Source organism: Primulina huaijiensis, chromosome 18 (assembly GCF_012295235.1).
Source record: "Primulina huaijiensis isolate GDHJ02 chromosome 18, ASM1229523v2, whole genome shotgun sequence".
NCBI lineage: Eukaryota > Viridiplantae > Streptophyta > Magnoliopsida > Lamiales > Gesneriaceae > Primulina > Primulina huaijiensis.
This window is the reverse complement of record NC_133323.1, coordinates 9,537,412-9,561,527: the sequence shown is the minus strand read 5'-3', so window position 1 is coordinate 9,561,527 and position 24,116 is coordinate 9,537,412. Positions and strand designations below refer to the sequence as shown.

The following is a 24,116-nucleotide window of genomic DNA, read 5'->3' as shown; positions in this document are numbered from 1 at the left end:
GTATTGTTGGCAATTGCTTCCACCCATTTTGACACATAATCCACAGCAAGCAAAATAAAAGATTGACCAAAAGAAGATGGGAATGGTCCCATAAAGTCAATACCCCAAACATTAAAAAGTTCTACTTCCAAAATATTGGTCAATGGAAACTCATGACGTCTAGAAATATTGCCAACCCTTTGGCATCTATCACATGACTTGGCTAAGGTATAAATATCTTTGAACAAAGTAGGCCAATAAAAACCAGACTGTAATACCTTTGCAGCTGTTCTTGATGCTCCAAAGTGGCCACCATATAGTGAAGAGTGGCATTGTTCAAGAATAACTTTCACTTCTTCCTCCGCTACACATCTTCTAGTCATCTGATCAGCACATCTCTTGAAGACGTATGGATCATCCCATAGGTAAAACTTTGCATCGTGAAAAAATTTCTTCTTTTGATGATAAATCAAATCTGGAGGGAGAGTACCACAAGACAAGAAATTAGCTATATCAGCAAACCAAGGGAGTATGGAATTTACCTCAAACAGCTGTTCATCTGGAAATGCTTATTTTATGGTTCCTTCATCTTTTTTATCTTCAAGTTCGAGCCGTGACAAGTGGTCGGCCACTTGCTTTTCACACACCTTCCTATCCTTCACTTCAAAATCAAACTTTTGGAGCAATAAAATCCAACTTATCAAGCGTGGTTTTGCATTCTTCTTGGCAAATAGGTATCGAATAGCTGCATGGTCCGTGAATACAATTACCTTTGTGCCAACCAAGTCGGGTCTAAACTTTTCAAATGCAAACACTATTGCTAGCATCTCCTTTTCAGTAGTTGTGTAATTTTGCTGTGCATCGTCCATGGTTCGACTTGCATAGTAGATTGATCTAAAAAATTTATCATGCCTTTGGCCCAACACCACACCTACTGCATAATCACTAGCATCGCACATCAACTCGAAGGGCTCCTTCCAATCTGGCACTATCATGATTGGTGCTATCACCAATGCCTTCATAATCTTCTCAAATGCCTGCAGACAATCATCATAAAAAATAAAAGTGGATTCTTTTTCAAGCAAATTACACAAAGGTTTAGTAATCTTATAAAAATCTTTAATAAATCTACGATGAAACCTGGCGTGTCCTAAGAAACTCCTTATCCCTTTGATATTCTTTGGTGGTGGAAGCTTTTCAATTGCAACCTTTTTGGCTCTTTCTATCTCTAATCCCTTAGAAGATACTTTATGTCTAAAGAACAATACCCTCTTGGACCATAAAATGACACTTCTCCCAATTAAGAACTAAGTTCTTTTCTTGACATCTCTACAAAACAATGGAAAGGTTATGTAAATAGAGATCAAATGAAGAGCCAAATACCGAGAAATCATCCATGAATACTTCCATGATGTATTCCACCATGTCTGCAAATATGGCCATCGTACACCTCTGAAAGGTAGCAGGGCATTGCATAGCCCAAAAGGCATCCTCCTAAAAGCAAACGTGCCATAGGGGCACGTGAATGTTGTCTTTTCTTGATCCTCCGGTGCTATAACAATCTGTTTATAACCTGAATAACCATCTAAAAAGCAGTAGTGACAATAACCAGCAAGTCTATCAAGCATTTGATCAATAAAAGGTAATGGAAAATGATCTTTACATGTGGCATTGTTCAACTTCCTATAATCAATACATACTCGCCATCCAGTCATGGTATGAGTAGATATTAGTTCATCATTTTCATTTTTTACCACACCTATTCCACCCTTTTTAGGCACTACTTGCACAGGAGACACCCAACTGCTGTCAGAAATAGCATATATAACTCCAGCATTTAACAATTTCAGCACTTCATTTTTCACTAACTCCTTCATGGCTAGATTTAACCTCCTCTGATGATAGACATAAGGAGCGTATAACTCCTCCATTAAAATCCTTTGCATGCATATGGTTGGACTAATGCCCTTGATATCAGAAATCGACCACCCAAATGCAGTTTTAAATTTCCTCAAAACTCTCAACAATTTGTCTTTTTTATCTAAAGTAAGAGAGGAAGAGATAATTACCGGATATGTCGACTTCTCACCCAAGAAGGCATAGCAAAGATGGCTTGGCAATTCCTTCAAAACAGGTGATGAAGGTATTATCTCTGAACACTTTTCTTCCTCCAACTTCTCCTGTGCGGCTTCCTTCACCTCTGGCAACTCCTCAAGAGCTAAAAGTTGCTCTCTCAATTCCCAATCATCATCATCAACTCTACCGACAGTACTAGAAAGGCATCTTTCTAATGGATCTTCTACTATATGACCTATACTAATCTCAGCAACACAAGAGTCAATTATATCAATGCTTTTACAAGTACTCACCTCGTTGTTACCTTTAATAGCCTTATAGATGTTGAATATCACAGCTTCCCCACCAACTCTCAAGGTGAGTTTTCCTTTGTGTACATCTATCAATGTTTTTTCAGTGGCTAAGAAGGGTCGCCCAAAAATCAATGGAGCGTCTTGATCTTCCTCCATATCAAGTATTACAAAATCAGCAGGGAAGATAAACTTGTCAACCTTTACCAAAACATCTTCAACAATTCAACGAGGATAGGTGGGTGACCTATTTGCAAGTTGCAAAGTTATAGTAGCTGGTTTTACCTCCCCAAGCTTCAAGTCCATATAAATAGAAAATGGCATAAGATTAGTAATCGCTCCAAGATCACATAAAACTTTATTAACATGAGTACCACCCATAATGAAAGGAAGAGTAAAACTCCCTGAATCTTTTAGTTTTTGTGGTAGCTTCTTTTGGAGAATGGCGCTACACTCTTCGGTCAACTTCACCGTCTCGAACTCCTGCAACTTCCTCTTCTTTGACATCACATCTTTGATGAACTTAGCATACTTTGGCATTTGCTCTAAAGCATCAGCAAATGGAATGTTGATGTGAATCTTCTTGAAAATCTCCAAAAATTTTGCAAATTGATCATCAATAATCTTCTTTCTAAATCTCTGAGGGTATGGAAGAGTCGGTTTCAGTATAGGAATCCGTTCAACTTCAGTTTCAATCCGAGACTCTTCAACATTGTTCTCTTTTCCATTTTCACACTCATCCTCTTCAACTCTCTTCTCATTTTCCTAGTTTTCTTTGGATTTTTCAACCTCAAGTTCTCTTCCGCTTCTCAAAGTTACAGCTTTGCATTGCTCCTTTGGATTCACTTCAGTATTACTTGGGAATTGACCTCTATTTTGATCTCTCAATGCATTAGCCAATTGTCCAATCTGTGTCACCAATGATTTCATTGTGGCACCCATATTTCTCATGTGAGTTTCCATGCCATCAAGATGAATTCAGTCCTAGCCATCCTTTTACTAGATTCAGCAACAAATGTCCCAACTAAATCCTCAAGTGAAGTTTTTCCTTCCCCCTTCGATGTATTGAACCCAGGTGGAGGATTAAAAACATTCTTATTATTAGCATATGAAAAATTATCATGATTTCTCAAATCAGGATGATAAGTGTTAGTGGGAGGGTTACTTCGATATCCTCTGTACTACCAAAATTCCTATTGTTGATACAATGAGCCTTATCAGGAATATGTGATTCTTCAATAACAACTGATGCATTTTCAACCTCTGTTGTACTAGCCTTATTCATAGCTGCAATTTGAGTTGTTAAAGCAGAAACTTGTGCTGTGAGTGATGTAATAGGATCTATGGCATAAACTCCAGCTGTCTTCTTTACTCCTGACGTCTCAGACGGCCACTGATAATTGTTAATGGTCAGTTGTTCAAGAAAATCATATACTTGATCAGGTGATTTGGCGAATATCGTGCCACCAGCTGTTGCATCCACAGTGCCTCTTGTTTGTCCATTCAAACCATTGTAAAAAAATTCAATCTGTACCCATTCTTCAAAACCATGGTTTGGACACCTCCTCAACAACTCCTTATACCGTTGCCATGCCTCATATAATTGCTCAAAGTCAATCTGCCTAAAAGTACTTATCTCAATCTTCAATTATGCAGACTTCGCAGGTGGAAAATATTTAGCAAGGAACATGGTTGCTAACTCCTGCCATGTAGTGATACTCCCCAAAGGAAGCGATTGGACCCATCCTCTTTCTTGGTCCCTAAGAGAAAAAGGAAACAAGAGCAATCGAATTATATCATCAGAAACGCCATTTATTTTTACCGTGTCAGTGATTTCAAGGATTGTTCTGAGATGTAGATGAGGATCTGCAGTAGCGGCTCCCCCAAACTGGTTCTGTTGAACCATGTTTATCAATGCGGGCTTGAGCTCAAAGTTGTTTGCATTAATAGTCCCTCGTGCTATGCCCGAATAATGAGCATTTAATACCAGCCTGAAATGATCTCTGATGGGTATTGCAGGGGGTGGATTTTCATTATCTCTGTTGTCAACCATTTCTTGAATCTCTTCTCTTCTCGCCTTTCTTAATCTTCTTGCGGTTCTTTCAATCTCAGGATCAAAGGTAAGCAAGTCAAGATTTTGCGATCTTCGCATGCATTGTCAAACAAAGTAAAGAAACAAATCAATGTTTAATGTAATACAATAAAAACAGATCTAAATTAAAATCTAGACTAATTGATAACAATACTAATATAAATTTAAAATAACACTCCCCGGCAACGGCGCCAAAAACTTGTTGTGTGTTTTCTTGATTGCTCGCAAGCGCACGACGTCAAGTTATAGTAAAATGTATTTTTTGAGTACAAGTGTCGATCCCACATGAAGTGTGTATATAAACGTATCAGTGCTTGTGATTAAAATAGTTTCGACTTTATTTAAAATAATCAATTAAAAGATTTGTTTGCAAGAATAACTAAATTGAAAATGGATTTAAAGGCAACACCAAATTGTAGCAAATAACAATGGAATAAAATATCTAGAGGTCCGATTTCATGCAACCGTCCACCATGTGTAATTTCTTGTATCTATGTTATAAAAATCCTTCTTATTCATTAGCCAAGAATCCTATAATTATCTACTCCCTCTCCCGAGTGTTAAGTAGATATTTGTTATCTAAAAATGGATTGCGACGTCCCCATCAACAATCTACAATTAAATAACACATCAAGCATTGGATTCTCTATGGGCTTCAATAGCATTATAGGCCCTCCCGAACTCTATAAATATCATTGACGTATTTTTTCCTTTTCTTGTTTATAATTTCCTCTTCCGAGCGATAAATTGTAAACATATAATATATTCAAATTATGGCCAATAAATTGAAGGAATTAAGATTAGAATAATACAAATGAACAATAAGAAGAACTTAAATAGCTTAGTTCATAAATTCCAACACAGGGTTTCTAGTTTTGTTCCATCTTTCCTCTAGAAATAAAAATTAGTTCATAATAACACAAGCAAAACAACAAAACATGGTTATAAAACAAGACATATCAAATGAAAAACAAATGAAAGAAGAACTTAGAATAAGAGTTTGAAGTGTTGATTCCGTCCTCGGAGTTGTGCAAAATATTTCCCAAAATCTTGATGAACTTGGGTCTTCAATCTTCTAGCAGCAGCCTCCACTCTTCCCTTGGCTCCCCAATACCCTAGATGGTAAATAAATGATGTATTTTATAGTCCCAAACAAGCCTCAATTCGCAGCACACCAAAATCTTGGACTTCCATGCGCAGCATACCAAAATACAAATTTTTCGGATTCTGTCGTGCAAGGACCGCGGGTGCGGTCAAGAATTCATCGCGGGTGCGGTGCAGCTACTAGTGTGTGAGCGCAGGTGCGGTACGTTTTCCAGCGCGGGTGCGGTGCATTACCATGGGTGCAGTGTAAGTATAAGCGCAGGTGCGTTGTAGCTTCTGTATTTTTTTTCTTTTGCACTTAATACTCCAAACTCTCGTTCATCCTAAGCTTCCAAACTACATCAACAAAAACAACAACAAATCACATAAAACCTGCTCAATAATCACAAAATTCTAAGTTAAATACAAGTAATAAAAGTGCAATAAATTGCACTTATCAGAAGCCATGCTCGAACCCTAACTCATGCAAATTCATAATTTTCGTGCAAGCTTTCCCTAGCTCCTGTCCAGCCTTTAACCATGTCTCTGGTGTCCATTAAACCTACTGGAAATCGTCCCCTAGGATACCATGGCATCCCCTTAGTGTAAAGTTAACATAAGTTTTGGTCCACAAAAACATGAGTTATTGACATTCTATGGCATAAAAACGAAAATAAACACAAGACTCACATGTTTTCCATGAAAACATACATCAATCATGTAATATATTGTGATAGATGAGAACGAGAGAATTAAGGCGTGTCTTTGCGTATTTTACGCACGACAAACAAGTTGAGATGCAAAAAACGTCGACGAATGGAGGACCTGCTAATTTTTCTCTTCAAAGCCACGTGATTTTCTTCTCAAAGTGATGTGTGTGTCGTGTTGTTGCTGCTAGGAGAATTTCAGTGTGTGGTAGGCGTGGAGTTGTGAGGGTTTGGGGCTTTTATTTGCTTAATAAATCATGTGAACAAGCTTAGGCCCATTAACATGATATAATAGGCCTATTAAGCCCATTAATTAATATTTAAAATATTTTATTTAAGAAAATTTATGAAAATATTAGCCGAGTTCTCAAAAAATTCATATTTTCATCAAAAATCGAACACCGTTAAAAATTAAAACTCGGCGTATAAAATCACCTCAAAACACCTTATTCTCAAAACTATCATGTAGCATAAACCTTATTTTAAATAATTAAAAATAATTATTTAATAAAAATATTTTTCACTTTTTCAGCTCTCGGTCTCCGTTCCTCGATCACGTCTCGAATAACTTTTTAAAAATACAGTTTTATGCATAATAAAAATAAACCTTATTTTTAAACATGTAACATGTATATCATAATTAATTTGTGTCATTAAAACTATTTAATTAGTCATTTTCTATTTTTCCTAGATTTGTACGCAGTTAAATTACGTCATCTTATTTTTGGATCTTACCTATGAAATACGAATAATGCGGAAGTTGTTCTTACAAAGAAAAGTGCAAAATACGGAAGCTAATAAATTATAATCATGAAGTCATGGACTTGGTCTTCATAACTCTTGATTTCTTCATCAGCCCCAAAATTGATCTTGTTTTCTCACTTTCACATGTTCTTCATTATTATTTGGGGAGGGACGCAAGGGGGTGGGCATTTGGGAAACAATCATCAAGTAAGGGCTGATCTAATACCAGAATAACAAGTTATACATATACATATCTTTAAAGTGACCATTTTTCAAAGAAGTAGAATACGAAACAGACATAGTTCAGAACTTATATCGATTAGATCATATCAAATAGAACAAAATCTTAACAGAACAAAGTCTTATCAAATCAGAATCACATACTGAACACAGATTTTATAATAATGATCAAGAGCTATCCTTGATCTTGGGCTCCATCTGTGGCCTTCATCTGTAAATGGGCTCCGTCTAAGGAATTTTACCGCATCTGGGCTATCTCTGGGGCCTTTTCCCATAGATAAGCTCCCTCTAGGACCTTTTCCACACAGACTTTTCTGATGCGTCATCATGTGAATCATATCAAACAAACTTATCACATTCAGACGTAACAGACGGATCAAACGGATCAAATCGAAACTAAATAGACAAAACGAATCAGATCGGAAGAGAACTTAGAAAAAGATGCAAATGCGAAAAAAAACGATTTATTGCAAAACATACAGTATACGATCGAATTTTAACACATACATAAGCTTTTAAAACAAATATAAGCCCACTTACAGTAATTCAAAGATGTGGTTCGCTTGAATCTTGAATGAAGACTTGGCCGATCCTGGACAAAACTTGGGCGTGATTTGGGTACTATATCGAGTAGATTTTGGATGTAATTCTCGAGAATAATAAAGCCTTGGGTATCGCTTAATTGCTGCTTGAAATGGACTAACACAACAGCTCCTTCCTTGCCTAAGAGTGGACGAAATTTAGAGAATTTTTGTGAGAGTTTTTGGTTTGTCACTTCTCATCACATGATGAGGTATTTGTCGGGGAAAAAAAGGTAGGTCTTCCCCCCATTCAACCGAATTTTCCCTTCCAAATGTCCAAGGATGATACTCCAAGTAGCCTTCAAGTGGTCAAAGTTTATCCAATTTTATACTCAAAATCTTACCTTTTGTACCATATCTAAAACAGTTAGTTCTCATATATCGTATATAAGTATCATATTTTCAATATTTTATATCAATTTTCATCCGGAAAAACAAATGTGTATTTAATACCAATATTTTTTTTTACATGTTTTAGTACTTAAAAATAATATATTAGTACTAGATCTGAAATAATGAGTACTCAAATATCATATATTAGTATCATATTTTTAATGTTATGTACCGATTTTCATCCAAGAAAAGACATATGGGCTCAAAAATTTAAACATATGTTTTATGAGACGGGGACTAAAAGCAATTTTTTGTTTTCTTTTAGGAATTTTTAAGCAATTTACCAAAAAATATATTTATGCATTGTTTTCAAATTTAAAATTGATAAGATCGGTTGAAGTGTTTATGTAGGGTCCAAAATGAGATAATGTAATACAACTGCATGCAAATCAAAGAAAACTAGAAAAAGCCTAATTAAATTATTTTAATTGTATTAATTAAATGTGGTAGGCATGTTTATATGTTATAAATATTAATTTATGCTAGAATGCATATATCAGTATTTCTAAGGTTATTTGAGACGCGACCGAAGAACAGAGACCGTAGACTGTAAAGGAAAAATATTTATATTAAATGATTATTTTTAATTATTTAATATATGGTATAATTAATATGAAATTTTTGAAAATGGTGCCTTTTGAGGTATTTTTACATGTCGAGTCGTATTTTAAACCGGTAAACGATTTTTTACGAAAACAATCATTTTTTTGAAGACTCGATTAATATTTTCGAAAAATTTCCTAAACGATATATTTTTCCTACATTCTAATATATCTAATGGGCCTATTATATTAAGGTTTTTGGGCCTAATTGGCTACCATAGTATCTATTTGAAAACTTGACTCCCAACCCCTAAAATCTCCTACACAACTCACGCATAAGATATAGAAACCTCGGGTTTTCTCCTCCCTAGCAACACACGCACACACCTACATGTTCCCAAGAACTTTCATGTTGGATTTTGAAGGAAAAAACGCTGCAAAGGTCTTCCCCGTCGCTCCGGCAACGTGCCCTCACATCAAGACTCAAATATTTGTGCATGAATCATGCAAAGGCACGCCTTATTCCTTTTTTTCTCATCATTCACGCCATAATACATGTGAACATACATGTTTGCATGAAAAACATGATATCCTTTTTATTATTTTTGTTTTTGTTTTATATTCATGGGAAAACTTGAATTTCTTGACATGAAACTCATGATATTGATGTTGCACAAGGTGCTACCAGGTTAGGGATGATATGGGCTTTATTTAGGCCGGGCCTGTTTAGGAGTCCTATATGGTGTTGTGAAGGGCTGGAAAAGAAGGGAAGGGGGCTCAATGAACCTATGGTTTCCATGGGTTAGGGTTTCGGTTTTGAGCCCTTGGTGGGTGCAGGCTGTGAGCTGCATTTGGTTCGCTTCCAGAGGTCCTAAGAGGGTTGTTTCGTGGTCCTAGAGGGTTGGCGTCGTACCTGGTTCGTGGGTGAAGGCCGGAGCCAAGCACCTTGGTCGCGCGATCATCCATGCGTGCGGGAGTGGAGAATTGCTTTCATGCATGGTTCGGGCAGGGGCTATGCGCAGGTTTAGGCTGAGTTGTGATGGTCCAGAGAGGTCTTGGGGTGGTCTAGTCGTAGGTTAGTAAGGGCTGGTCCTTGGCTAGATTCTGATTGGTACGTGCCCTCACATCTGATGGGTTTTCTTCGATTTTAAGGGGTTGTCCGCGATCTGGAGGATATAGCAGGTTTAGGGGCTGTTGGGAAGGTCTGGACCGAGGCTAGGTTGATGCAAAAGATGCTGGTGGAGTCTTGGTTCGAGTTTGGTAAAGTTTGATTAAGGTTCGGAATGATTCGATTCAAAACCGGGGCTTCGGTCCAAGTTTTAAAACGAATTACGAAATCTAGTCCAGGTTCTTAAGTTACATCTAAAAAATGTTTTGTGGGTGTGTTTTAAGGTGTTATGGTAAGTTTGGATTGAATGGAGTCGAAGTTTTAAAGCACAGGGGTAAAATGGGAAAATTAGAGTTTCAGGGGCAAAACGGTCATTTTACACTTGAAAAATATTACGAGTCCTGGCAGTGTCTAGAATGTTAAAATGTTTATTTTGAAAGGTTATGGAATTTCATGAAGAAAAATGATAAATACTAAAAGATGTGTTGCATGCTTGATTTAAAAGGAAAATGATATTTATGCATGTATTTTTTAAAGTGATGGAAATATTGAAAATGTTTTGAATGAAGTGACTTGATTCTGAAGGTAAGGAAATAGAGATTCGTGAGAGACAAAGCTCCAGTGGAATCCGTTTACGGGACAAAGGCCCGTGGGAACCCAACACTGAATTTCCATAGGCCAAGGCCTAGTAACGGAAAAGTTGTTGTTAGTGTCTCCGTCAACTATAGGCTAAGGCACAGAACGGAAAAGTGGTTATTGTTGCCTCACCGCCTTGTACCATAGTTACAGCTGAGATTGATCAATCGATCGAAGGATGAAAGGATGGTCACAATTAATGAACTGATTTCACCCCAAAGGAAATGTATATGGATATGATGAAAGGAAAAGTATATGATAAAAGAAAACGTTTAAATTTATGCATGTTCATGATAAAGTTATTTCATTAAAAGTATTTTTAACTGTTGCATGTGAATGTATACGTATTATATTATAGTTAAGGCTTGTTGAGTCATTAGACTCATTAGGTGTAAATGATGCAGGTGAGGATATTTCTGTTGAGACAGGAGGGTTGGATGAGTGAACTGGCTGGACTGATGATGCACTGAAACCCGAAGACCTTGCTAGTTTTCCGCACAGTTATTGATTTTACAATGTTTTAAATATTTTATGACTTTTATGCGAAGGAGTGGTTTTTTAGAGGTTTTATGACGTTAATGCTACTTTTGAAAAATGTTAGTTTTAGGTTGGTTTAAACGTTTACAATTTTACGACTTTTACTGCAGTTACGGAGTTTTGAGTAAAATAGATGGTGAGTTTATTTTATTGGTGAAAATAGTAAAAGTATATGTATATATAGGCCAAGGGTAAAAAAAATTATAGTATATTTTTTAAAAAATGAGTAAGGGACGTTTCAATTTAGAAATGAGTTGAATAAACACTTGATACAATTTTATTTCTTCTTGTTAATTTAGCTAGATTGACAACTAAATTATATATTCTCGAGTGTCGATGTCACTTGACTAACAAATAAATGCGGAAAGAACTCAAACTGACATATAAGAGCAAATCACAAACAAGGTTGACTAAGTAAGCTTAAAAGTAAACTAAACGTGGAAAATGTGCAAGTATGTTTCTAGATGTTCAGAGAGTCAAAACTCTTACGTCACTCATTTTTCCTTTTTGAAGGCTCAAACTAGAAAACTTTGGATAGTACAAGTAATTTGCAAAATATCGGTTCAGTTTGGACATAAACACTGTCAAACTGAAACTCCTAGTACATCTTAACTGATGATGAACAGTAAACAGAATGTTGTTCAAATGCAATGAACTACAATATTGTTATATATTATCACTTAATGATCTTTAATGATCAAATACAGTTCTTGGTAAGATGTGTTCGACTGACTAAATTTGATTCAATACTTGAAAGCTTGAGTCCTTGAATTTATGTGGAAATCGTACTTCTCCTAAACTGAATCAATTCTCTATATATAGATATCTCAAAAAAAAAAAAAAAGATATGTTCCAAACAAAAAGTGTCTGTTGACTTGTCTTTTGTCTATGTTAACATTTTTTGTCAATAGTACATTGTTGCGATCAGTATTGTACGAATAGTAATCATCAATTTTGTCTTCTGGTGTAAACTGATTATGTTGTAAACTGATTCTGTTGAAAACTGAATGAGAAAAACTGATAAACTGATAAGAGATATTTCAGTTTAGGATTCGAGTGTAGATCAGTTTAGCTAAGATCAGTTTTACCTTTATTATTTGTTAACGTCAAAACATAAGAATTTGTGTTCCAACAAAAATTATTATAATATTTATGAGGGTTTGCGATGTAATTTATGCTTAATTTTTGCGAAATTCATTAGATTATTTTTGAATTCGTAAAATATTATTTTGAATTTTTGTAATAACTCGAGTTCGGTTATTAATAAAGTATGGTTTAAACATGATTAAGTATCATTATCTAAACAATTAAAGGAGTGTGTAGTTAACCATGATTTTATGTAGGGATGCTTAACGGGGGGTTTCAACCTGGAACCATCCCGTTAAGAATTGCTTCGGAATCGGTTTGGAGGAACCGGAACCGAAATTGGCCCAAAACAACTTTCGCGGGAACGGGACCGATTCCGGTCCTCTATATATTGGCCTTTTTTCATTCACTTTGTTGGAATATGTTTTTATTACCTATCTTTCAATATTCATTTATAATACAAACTTTTCTCTTTGTTAAATATTATATACATAATTAACAACTTAAAATTTTATAACGACATGTTCAGTTCCGGAAGAAGACGATCTGATGATCATAAAAACCGAAATTTTTAAAAATTGTTTTAATTTTTTTATAGTAGTATAATCGAAACAATATTATTATTTTCAGTAGTATAATTGAAACATTTTTTTATATAATATTTGTAATTTTCTCTATGTTATTTTATTGTAATTTTCCTAAACGTCACATTTGAAATTTTATAATGAATTGTTAATTTGATGGTTAATTAACCAAGATGGTAATTATGTATGCGCAAAACATGATCAACAAACAAAGATTATTGAACTTAACTAAAACATCTGGATCATCAATACGAAGAAATCTATGCAGCAGAACCACATTCACTGTAATTGTTTTAGCTAAAAATTGAAATGTTATTCTAAAGTTGAAATTTCAATAAATAAATATTTATTTTTTTGATATTGTTTGCAATTTTTAATATAGTATTATTTAATATCCGAAAAATCTATAAAAAAAAAAAATTTAAATTCTAAGCATAGGCGCCTCAACATCTCTCATCGGTGCTTCAGTGCCTAAGCCAAGCATTCACTATAAAAACCACCTACAGTGAGCTCGGAACCGGTCCGGAACTATCGAATTGAGATTCCTATACGAATTGGAACTGGAACCTGTTAGAGTAGATGCTCTGCAAGCCAACTGTTGGCTAGGGATTTTATTGACTCAGTTGTAATTAACAATCTTTATTTTAATATAATTCATTATTTCATGGTTTGTTATTTCTTTATCTGTATACCCATGTTATCAAACATAGATAAAGACCTTGATTATACTTTAATACAAATGATTCGTAATTCGATGTTGAAACTCGTTTGTAAACACTGTATGATCTAAATTCGTTCTTAGTCGATTCAGCCGCCTGAAATATGGATAAAGGTCGCTTGAGCTCGAGACTAGCATCTGTGATGTTATGTACTGCGTTTCTTGGTAAGGGCATAGAGATGTCCAAACATGCAGATGGGTAGTCATATGATGATTATACGGAACAACCCTCCCTCGGACTTTCCAAGTGGTTATCATTCATCGAGAGGATAAGTCCGTGGTTATGATTGTACACCATTAGTCCTTACGACCCGGGACAACACTGAGGCTCTATATGCTAGGGCTGTGCTTTGACTCGTTTACTGGCTCCAGGAGAGTCATCAGGTGGCGAGGTTGGGTACAATTGCGAAACATATAGGAGCCAGTGCATTGTAGTCGGGGATTCACCGCTCACCTGCGGGTGTGGATATCCTATGTGATCTGATGAAATTATAGTGCATGGAATTTGTGGCCAGAATATGAGATGTACGTTAGAGAAGGAGTTCTCGAACGGTACATGCGATGCCACTATTTATAGTTGTCACATAGTTATCGATTAATATGCAACCCTCGATAAACCAATGTTTGCATATTCGATCGAGATATATGAGATGAAAGGACCGTAATGTACGTTAATCATAATCGACTGGTTTTGCAGGCACTATCAGTGATACCTAGGGGATCATGGGACGATGCTACTAGACGCTCTTACCATGATCCGATGGGTGCAATCAGAAATGAGTTCTAACATTCTTGATCAAAGTGTTGATGAAAAGAATGGGGCTAACTAGGGTAAGCCCGAATAAAGGATTATGTCTAGAATCACAAAGAGTTGTGAACCCACAGCTAGTTGTATCTCTGAACCATTGAGGGTCACACAAGCACTGGATCGTTTGTTCTCGTTGAGAGAATAAATTCAAGAAGTTGAATTTATATTATATAGTAAATTCATGGAGTTGAATTTATGATAATTAAATTTTGAGAGAATAAATTCAAGGAGTTGAATTTATAAAATTTGAGAATTTAATTTATTAAACTCAAATGTTGGGTTTATTAAATATTAAATTTTGGAGGTGATGAAAATTCAAGTAGTTGAATTTATAATTTAAACAATAAATTCAAATGTTGAATTTATAATGTATTTAATTTATTAAGCTCAAAAGTTGAGTTGATTAATTAATAAATTAAATATGGTGGGTAATATGTTTAATGGACTTGTAGGAGTACAAGTCCAACATAATAATTAATTAAAGTTTTAATGGACCTTGATTAAATTAATTAAATTAGTTGGACTAGCACAATTAATTAAATCAAGCCCATTAATGTTAATTATGTAATTAGGCTATGACTTAATTATAAATAGGGGTTGCAAGTCATAACCCTAGCCTACTACAACCATTGTTTTCGAAAAACCACTCCTCCAAAGAAAGGAAAAATCGGCCACCTTCTTTTAAGAAAGGTTTTTGAGCCGTCTCTCAAATAATCTTCTCCTACGTTAAATCTCTTCTAATATTTATAGTGCAATTTGGAAGATGATCAAACAATTCAGTCATGGACCTGATTAGACGAAACGAAAGGAGTCTCTTGAAGAAAGTTCGTAGGGATTCATCAAGAGCTAATCCGTTTATACCGGATTAGTTGGAGCCAAGTGAATTAATTCACAAAGGTATAAACTTTCTAACATCCTATGTATGTTTATGAAAACCATACGAACGCCCTATCATATATATTTTGATTGTCAAAATAAATAAAATTTTAAAACTTTCGCTGCGTTTGGGCGTGTAGAAAACCGAGATCCAACAAAACCAAACCCGTTTTCGACCGGTTTCGTCTTGTTCCCGGACATCCGGCAACGGAAAAGATAGGAAACGGATTGGAACTGGCACCAGAGAACTGTTAAGCATGCCTATTTTCCAGGGAGAGATATTTTGGTGATTTGGCCTAAAGTAAATGGTATCAAATTCTTGAAGTAATATGCAGTTTAATTCTGAACTTGAAGTTTCGTGGTGGATCAGAGTTATTATTGGTGGAAGCAGGTGATCAAAGGCGTGTCATTCGTCTTCCTCCTCAGAATCAGGGCAAGGTAGGAGGTGCCAAGTTTATAGATCGAAATCTGGTAATCACAATGCGTTAACTTAGCTATCCTACAGAGATCAAGTTTTTCGTCTTTAAAGATAATATGCCCGTCTCCTGGCTTTCGATTGTTTTGTAAATGTGTGGGAAAGGCCTGTGTAAAACCAGACGAGATTTGCTTAAAATCTGACATAATAAAGCAACTTTTTAAGTGTAAGGCCTCCAAGATTTGAGCAATAGCTGCATCAGCAGACCCTGCTTGGTTGAAGAATTGATTTCCTATGTTAATTCATGCACTTTATCATTCTGCCTTTGTTCAGAAAATGATGATGAAACAAGCTAGAAAGTTGATATTTGGTTAATATTTGACTTCATAGTTTTAAAAACGGACAATTCCAGTTAATATTTGGTAGAGTCGGAACCAAACTGCTTATATAGAGTTTCTGTCCCGATTTATTTGAATCAATTGAACTGAAATTAAGTTAGAGACATGGCTACAATTTTAGATTTCGGGACCGATTATATTCCTGTAAAAATTCGTGTAATCCATGTGCAGCCGTTGGATCTTAACCCTTTGGATAATAACTCGAGTATACGGTTTTGATTAAATCGTATGATACATATGTTACTCATATGTTTAGTGAGATTCTTGATTTTTTTTTATTGCCAGAAACCTGTCTGCCAAAAAGCCTTAAAATAAAAACAAAAACAAAAATGGGACAATTTCAATCCAGGGATTTAAAAAACATCAAGATTTAAGACTAATTGTCCCATTTCCACCTTCGGCCAGCCTCTTCGAGAACCTTTGCACGCCCTTGGCTTTTTCTTGCTTCATTCTCAACCCAAGATCTGCACGGTAATTTCTCATAGTTACAAACTAGTTGGCTAAAAGATTGATGTATAACATAGAAAACAAAATTGTTCGACGGAACCAGTATCAAATCCCAACAATGTTTTTACCTCAGAATTCGAAGGGCTTCTAATTCAGCTTCCAGTACCGATTTTGTATCAAGCAATGCTTCATAATTCATCTCTAAGTCATGTCGCGTTTTCTTCACATTAATCTGCTCATCGGTGAGCTTCACCCTCTCAGAATCAAATCTTTCTGACATTTCGACAACTTCTGAATTTAATGTAGAAAGCAACTGTTTCTGACAATCCAAAGCCGCCTGCTGCTTTAACAATTCAGCCAAAGAATTTTCATGAAAAGTTTTCTCCTGTTCCAAATCAGTAACTGATGTATGATAATCCTGTTCCACTTCCATGCCTCGGCTTCTTTCTTCTTCCATCTTTCTCACCCAAAGATCCTTTATTTCACCTCTCTCTAGAAGCTCCGACATTGCTTCTTTCATTTCACGTTGTCTTGTAATATTTTCTAATTCAAGTCTTGATATTTCAGCACGTATAAATTCTGACAATCGTCCACATGTCAGTGCTACTGCTGCTTGTCCCTTTGTGCAGGGTTTATTAGGTTGTAATCGCCGGTACTGCCCTGTGATTTAAAAAAATGTAGTTCAGTCATCGGTTCAAACCTTAAAATTAGTAAGATATATACAAAAGATCATGGTTCTCAATGGCCCAAGGTTCACCAAGTCGCATGGATACTATAGAGCCTAGGTGAAACGCACAATACAAGGATCATTAATGCATAGTAATCTAAACTTTTAATATGTGGAAAAAGTTTCAAAACAAGAAACTGCAAATCGTAAGAAGTGCAAAAAGGCAGACACTTCATGGTTTAGGCGCTCGCTTCATTCCCTGAGTCTTAGCTATGTTGCGCTTCGCTTTCGGTGTGCATGTTGTGCACTTAGATGGAATTATTCACTCACGTGAATATGGAATTATTCATATATATTCCATATCCATACAGATAGAGAGTGGGTAAGAAAAGGATGTGTTTAACAATATGTGCAACAACCGTAAGTGCCACTGTCTTTAATGAGGGAAACTGTTTATGTGATGTACAGCAGCAGCCTCAAAATTGCCTATTCTTTTCCATACAACGAATGTGCAACATTCCTGTGCAAAGGGAGAGAGAAGAATGAAAAGTGGAGAATTAGCCATTACCAAAAACTCCTCTTAGTATGCTCTTTTCATTAGCAAGAAAATCCACAAAAATATCCGACAATAAATCTGAAGAGATTGCCTTCACATCAAGAAATCCAATGTTCTTCCTTGACATCTGAACTGTAAGAAAAGTCATAATTTAAGAAAACTTTGATATTGCCATGTCTAAGATACATAAAAACAGCTACAAGTATTGAGATTGAATTTCTTCACCTCTTGACTAATTCCTGGCATCACTTTATACTCTGTTTTTGCTTTCCAACTAACCAAATCTTGGCGAGTTATAAACCTATCATGAAACCAAATAAAAAATTTAGATATACAAACTTGGGGTGAGGTACAGGAGATCTGTGGCAGGCGGTTTTTTTTCTGTTTTTTTTTTCCATTTTTCCCTGTCTGGGCTGTAGTTGCTGAAGGGGAAAGAGAAACAATTAAAGTACCTCTCAGGGAAAAAACTGTCGCAGGCTTCACTTTCTACATTGCTATTCAGATTTGAACTGTAACTTCCACCTGGTAGTTTGCTTCTAACAATACCAGTTTCAGCTAAAGCTGTAGTACAACTTCGATATCCACTTAATTCCACAACAAACATTTTATCTCAAAAAGTTGTTTTAACCAAAACGTACATTGGATGTATTCAAAATCTGGATCTTGAATGCTGACATCATCAAAGGCAATGGACATAGAGCCAGAAAGTGCAGCAGACGGAATTACCTGATGCTTCCTACTTCTGCATATGAAATATGACTCGAGTGTTGAGCATTGGCTAAGAGCAAACGAATATATTTTATAAAAGACAGATCTAGGTGAATCTACCACTACCTCTCTAGCTGTGAATTTGCCCGAACTAACCATCTCGCATATTCCCGTCTTGTACATAATTCATCTGCCCTGGCATCATCTTCAATAATCTGCATGGCATGGTAATAATAGCAAGAAAAAATAAAGTGAGCTGAAATGCATTGACCTAATTGCAGAAGCATGAAATCAAAATTTCCCTCAAGAAATTTTGTAGTCTCACCATGAGAATAAATGAATCTGCGATGGTCATGCAGAGAAATCATGTATTTGTCACACATTCTACTCAAGAAATATCTATTTTACAGCCTTAGTTCAGCAAAACTCATTAAACATATATTGAAAAACTGAAAGATGACAACAATCATAGTCATACTAAGGTTGAGTTTGCAAAACCATACAAGACATAGCACCAATTAAAAACAATAATGTCCATCCTTTATATTGGACAAAATGAGCTTCCATATTTACAGCTCTTGTGACAAAATCTGAAATTCAAGCATTCTGAATCCCATTTGGTTTAAAAATCTAAGCTTTACTAGCAAACTAGTATAGACAAGATGATTTCCAAACATCAATAAGAAAATAGTCAGTTGATAATATCATTTCCAAGTTTGTTACTAAATGAAGGCACTTGAAAGATATATTTTCAACAATGTGAGATATGCCACCAAATATACCTTTAGTATCTTTAATGCACCAAGAGCTTCCTGCTGAACTGAATCCACAGTAAATGGAACAAGAATTCGATCTAGTTTTCTGTCTTTTATTGAAACCGGTGCTGTTTCTATAGCAATCGAGAACAGCTAAATCAGAAAATCAAGCTATGGAAGATTATTACAAAGGCGGGTTTACTCATGAAGAGAGAGACCATCAAGAAATAATATCAATTCACATGCATCAATAGACCCATTCAACTTCAAAAATCATGAAATCTAGATCACCTATCTCCGTGAATGAATCTGACGCACGACCCACTTGATCCTCAGCTATGTCAGCATCTCCCATTTTCTCGTCAGAACTAACGTCTTCATTTGTGGTATCAACCGTACTAGTTAAAAAAGCCAACTTAAAGGCATGCAAAATACGAAATGGACTTGTGATTCGAAACCCATAACCTGATGAAGCAAAGTACAAACTACATGAATTTTCCCCAGTTAAATTTGCATCCTACACATCAATCCGTAGTTAAAAACAAGGCGTCATAGTTTCATACAACTTAAAAACGCAGAGGAATTACTCCAAATTCGAAGTCTGAATCATAACACTTGAAATTGAATTTTTTTTTCTGTTGTCTGTAGGGTAAGGAGACGCGATCACAAATATGTAAAGCAATCTTAAACAAAAGTATTAATAAATAATTAGCAACGATTTAAACATTTGAGTCTAGGGTACTATATTTACTTGAGACACAGAAATAGGCGAGCAACCCAACAGCTGAAGCTCCAATTCCGACTGCCACAAATCTAGACAAGCCTGCAAAATCCATTTCACAAGTAGCCTCGATTATTCCAACTTTTACATAATATATCTAAAATAAACGTTCACAGAAACGATAAAGATAACACGTTTACTCTTTTTAATCACCGGTTTCTGAGCAGATTCTTCAACCTCCCATCCATTATACTCATTAAACCCAACTCTATCCCAAGAAATCCAAGAAAATTCACGAGTTGAGTTCTTCGGAGCAATTGAAGCTGCGACATAAAAAGAGCTAGAGTTTCTGGGCTTGATGAAAAAAGGGTTAGCAGGAAAACAAGATTTCAAACGGCGCTGACATAGGACGCGAGAATTCGAATACAAAGAGAGTGAAAACGATGCCTCCGAAGAACACATTTTCAAAAACTAGAATTTTTCCAACCCCCAGTTTTAGCAGAGAAAAGTGGTAGGGAATTAGGGGAAAGGGACTCTATTATAAATTTTTTTAAAAAAAAGATTCATAAGTATATTTATTTTTATGAACTTATGTTTTAAATTTAAATTCTTTAAACACACGATTAAATCAACAGAAAACAAATATTTGTAAAATAACAGAGAACCTCCCACCTTAAACCTTCCGTTCCCAGAAAAACCCTTCACTCGAGTCGACGCAAACTCAATCATAGGAATGGGAAACGAAAATGTGGTAATTTTCACGTTTATTTCGATTTTTTGCTTCTGCGTTTTTGTCGATTTAAACTTTGCTGCGTGCGGTGTGCGTCGTGTTGAAGAGATCGACTGTGCTTTTATGGTCGACCTAGTGGCATGATCTCTTTGGTCGACCACAAAAGTTGGTCGACGTGTGGACGACCAATTTTTTTGGTCGTCCATTTTTTTGGTCGACCAACTTTTGTTCTCGACCAAAAAAGTTGGTCGAGCATGTGTGGTCGACCAATGTTTTTAGTCGACCAATCTTTCCTAACTTTACTAACGTATTGATTTTTTGTCACATGTCTATTTGCCGAGAAAACTGGGCAGGGATGCAATATTTCGATGCAAATTGACAATTCAATCGAGATATAAAGAGATTGCTGAGAAGATTCATCTTTATTTGAACAACGATGAGAGAACCCATTTTTTCGAGCAGTCGCCTTTTGGTAATTTGGTTAGGTATTATAGAGATTTTAACATTTCCAGTCAAATTCTATTGTATTTAATGAGTAATCAGATAGTTGATAGTAGTAGTGATGATTTGTGGATGGTGGTACGCAAAAGGCCACTTAGATTTTTTTTTATTAGAGTATTGCTTAATAACGGGACTCGATTGCGATATAGAGCCCGAAGATTTACCAGATAGATGTGTATTTGACACCACACACTTTGTCGGTAAGTCTTAAATAGTTTTGAGTGATTTGGAGGGAAAGATTATTGTCCAAGAGCAGAATGATACTGGTATAGAGGTGGAGAAGATAAAGATGGCTAGTCTATACTTTTGTTGTGCCGTATTCGGTGAGGCGACTAGGAAAAAGACGACGAAGATCGACCCTAAATACTTGAGGCTTGTAGATGATTTGGATAAGTTCAACCATTATCCCTGGGATAGAGTAGCCTATCGGGATGCGGTCCGATGTTTGAAAAAGGACATCTTAGGGCGATATAATTACCTCACCGAGACACAGGGTCGGAAAGAAGTTGACGGCAGCTTCCTTGTCGGTGGTTTTGTTCTGCCTCTGCAGGTATATTATTTTTTGAATGTTAAAGTGGATTTGTTATCTTTATTTCTACTAGTAACATTGTTTGAAATTTATGTTACAGATCCTCGCTTACGAATGTTTTCCGAGCGTGACACAAAAGTTAGCAAGGAGAAGAGATGTGGATGGTTTGATGTTGCCCAGGATGTTTCAGTGGGTGACTAACACGTGGCCGTCAAACCGTGCCCCAACTGGTGTTGATATCGCTGCAGCCTTTGGTGCTTCTGCTATAGATGTAAGTAATATGAATTGATTTGATATAATAACTGTGGACATTAATTTTAATTAATCTGATCTGTTATTAATTATATGCAGGATTGTCTTGGTTTTTTGACTCCTACTCCTGAGGAGCTAGTTTCACCTTATTACACGACCGGGGTTTTTGTTGATTCTGTGCCTGATGCGGTCATCACTCGGGTGCTCGAGCTCTAGAGGCAAGGTCAAACAGTCATATGTAGCGAGCACCTTCTGGAGTCTCCCTCAGTCCAGCACACGCCTTCTGCACATTCAAATCCCAATGTTTTCGGCACCGTTTTTGGTGATATCAGTAGATCAGTCCAGCACACGTTTCTGCACATGCATATCCGGACGTTTCCGGCACCCGTTTTGGTGATCTCAATAGATCCAGCTCTAGCACCAGTTCTTCTACGCATACGGGTCCTAGAGTCCACTTTGGACTCAATCTTTCTCGCCACCCATCACCCTTGGAGCATCGTTTCGAGAGGCGGTTGACTACGTTGGAGGATTCCGTTACGTCTATGCATGCTAAGATGTCAGCAGGATTTATTGAGACCAGGGCGTGTATCCGGAATATAAATATGGCTTTAGATGACTTGAAAGCGAGTTTTAATCTTGGTCTCGATGAGTTGAGATCGAGTTTGACTGAACAGATTAGAGCTGGTTTTGCTGAGATGAGGTTTAACATGACAGTGCATCAGGAAAAAGATTATAACATATCCTATAATCTTCCATCCGAGGCAGATTTTGGTGAGTTAATTTTATTAATTAAATTTATGTTTATGTCATTGAATGATTTTGTAGAATTGTCATTATTATTTTAATTTGTTTAATATACGTTGTTAGGTGTGGATGATAATCTGGCTAGGGAAATTGACAGTAGTAGCCAAACACAACATATATATGAGTCTAACCTTCCAGTCATTACAGAGGAGTCCTCAGAAGGTGAGGTAATGCACTTTTTTGATTCTATATTTATGTATAGTATATTAAACAATAAACTTTTTGTTTTTAGATATTCAAGTGACTCCGGATTCGCGTATGTCAGGTGGCGAGGCAACCACGTCGAGAGGTTATTACACTACACCTTGTCTATTCATATTTTCATTAAAGTTGTTATTATTTTAATTTGTTTAATGTACGCTGTTAGGTGTGGATGATAATCTTGGTAGTGAAATTGGCAGTAGTAGCCAAACCCAACAGATATTTGAGCCGAACCTTCCAGTCATTACAGAGGAGTCCTCAGAAGGTGAGGTAATGCACTTTTTTTGATTCTATATTTATGTATAGTATATTAAACAATAAACTTTTTATTTTTAGATATTCAAGTGACTACGGATGCCCGTATGTTAAGTGGCGAGGCGACCACGTCGAGAGGTTATTACACTGTACCTTGTCTATTCATAGTTGCATTAAAGTTGTTATAATTGATCAATTTACGTAGCGAACCGTCAGTTTGGGGCAATTATAGATGACGGTGTGAGGCCACTTGCGGAGACCGTGACACTGAAGGTAAACAACTCGCTGGCGCGAGTTCGGGCATTGATGCTCGACCGTTCGCCAAGTAGGATTCGAGGTTTTTATGGCGAATATGAGAAGTCGTTCTACGGGCCCATGGCAATCGTAAACTCGTGTGTCGAGATCTCTGTAAACATTTACAAAGCGTGTAAATTTGTAGAGCACTTATTTTAAAGCATTGAAAACATTTTTTTATGTTGAATTCAGCACATCGGCGAAGTTCTCCGTGGATTGCTTGAGATGCATATCCGACATCCTGAGGTGATGTCCCCAGATGTGTCGTTGATGGACAGACATTTCTACACTTCGATGTCAGTATTGGACGATGATAAAGATAAAGTTGTCAACACAAATCTGGTAGGGATAGTGAAAAGCAGTGATCCAGAATGGCCGTGTCTCTCGTGGGAAAAGGCACGAAGAATTCTCATCCCTGTCTACAGAGGTAGGCGCTGATTTTTGCTAAAACTCGTTACACAGGTGAATAAGTGCATTATATTTGACTTGCAGCGAAGGCACGATCCCAACTTCAAAGATCTGAATGAGGAAATAGAGCCTATACTTATAAATGTTGCTCGTCTGCTATCCATTGTTGGGAACAACCCACACCTCGAGAGGCCATGGAATATAAAGCTACATGATGAATTCCATGCCAAGATTAAACAGTAAGTTGTCATCTTTCTATTTAAAATATAATAACTTCATTATTCTTTTTTTTTTAATTACACAGTCTTTTTTTTTTTCACAGTGAAGATTCCGGAGCATTTGTGTTAGCTGTTGCTGGATATGCTTTGTCTAGGAAGAGTGAGAAATTTGACTAA

General features: G+C 36.3%; 2 protein-coding genes across 4 annotated transcripts; one reads left to right on the top strand and one right to left on the bottom strand.

Moving 5' to 3' along the window:
- Window positions 1-16,143: 16,143 nt before the first annotated feature.
- LOC140963748 (uncharacterized) lies at window positions 16,144-20,266 on the bottom strand. Of its 3 annotated transcripts, none has more exons than XM_073423132.1 (11): window positions 19,942-20,266; window positions 19,778-19,849; window positions 19,318-19,491; window positions 19,054-19,160; window positions 18,398-18,486; window positions 18,202-18,305; window positions 18,016-18,124; window positions 17,789-17,864; window positions 17,576-17,690; window positions 16,469-17,000; window positions 16,144-16,357 (listed from the first exon to the last, which is right to left on the bottom strand). In XM_073423132.1, exons 1-11 carry the CDS (start codon window positions 20,207-20,209, stop codon window positions 16,270-16,272), a joined length of 1,734 nt encoding a protein of 577 aa, XP_073279233.1. In that variant the 5' UTR covers window positions 20,210-20,266; the 3' UTR covers window positions 16,144-16,269. The 3 variants fall into 3 exon arrangements, with proteins under 3 accessions (XP_073279233.1, XP_073279235.1, XP_073279234.1); XM_073423134.1 differs by having other exon boundaries at window positions 19,054-19,154; XM_073423133.1 differs by having other exon boundaries at window positions 19,948-20,266.
- Window positions 20,267-20,772: 506 nt separating this feature from the next.
- On the top strand, window positions 20,773-22,483 carry LOC140963750 (uncharacterized). Its single transcript, XM_073423136.1, has 3 exons — window positions 20,773-21,528; window positions 21,608-21,778; window positions 21,859-22,483. The coding sequence occupies exons 1-3, from the start codon at window positions 21,268-21,270 to the stop codon at window positions 21,973-21,975; spliced, it is 549 nt and encodes a 182-aa protein (XP_073279237.1). The 5' UTR covers window positions 20,773-21,267; the 3' UTR covers window positions 21,976-22,483.
- Window positions 22,484-24,116: the final 1,633 nt, after the last annotated feature.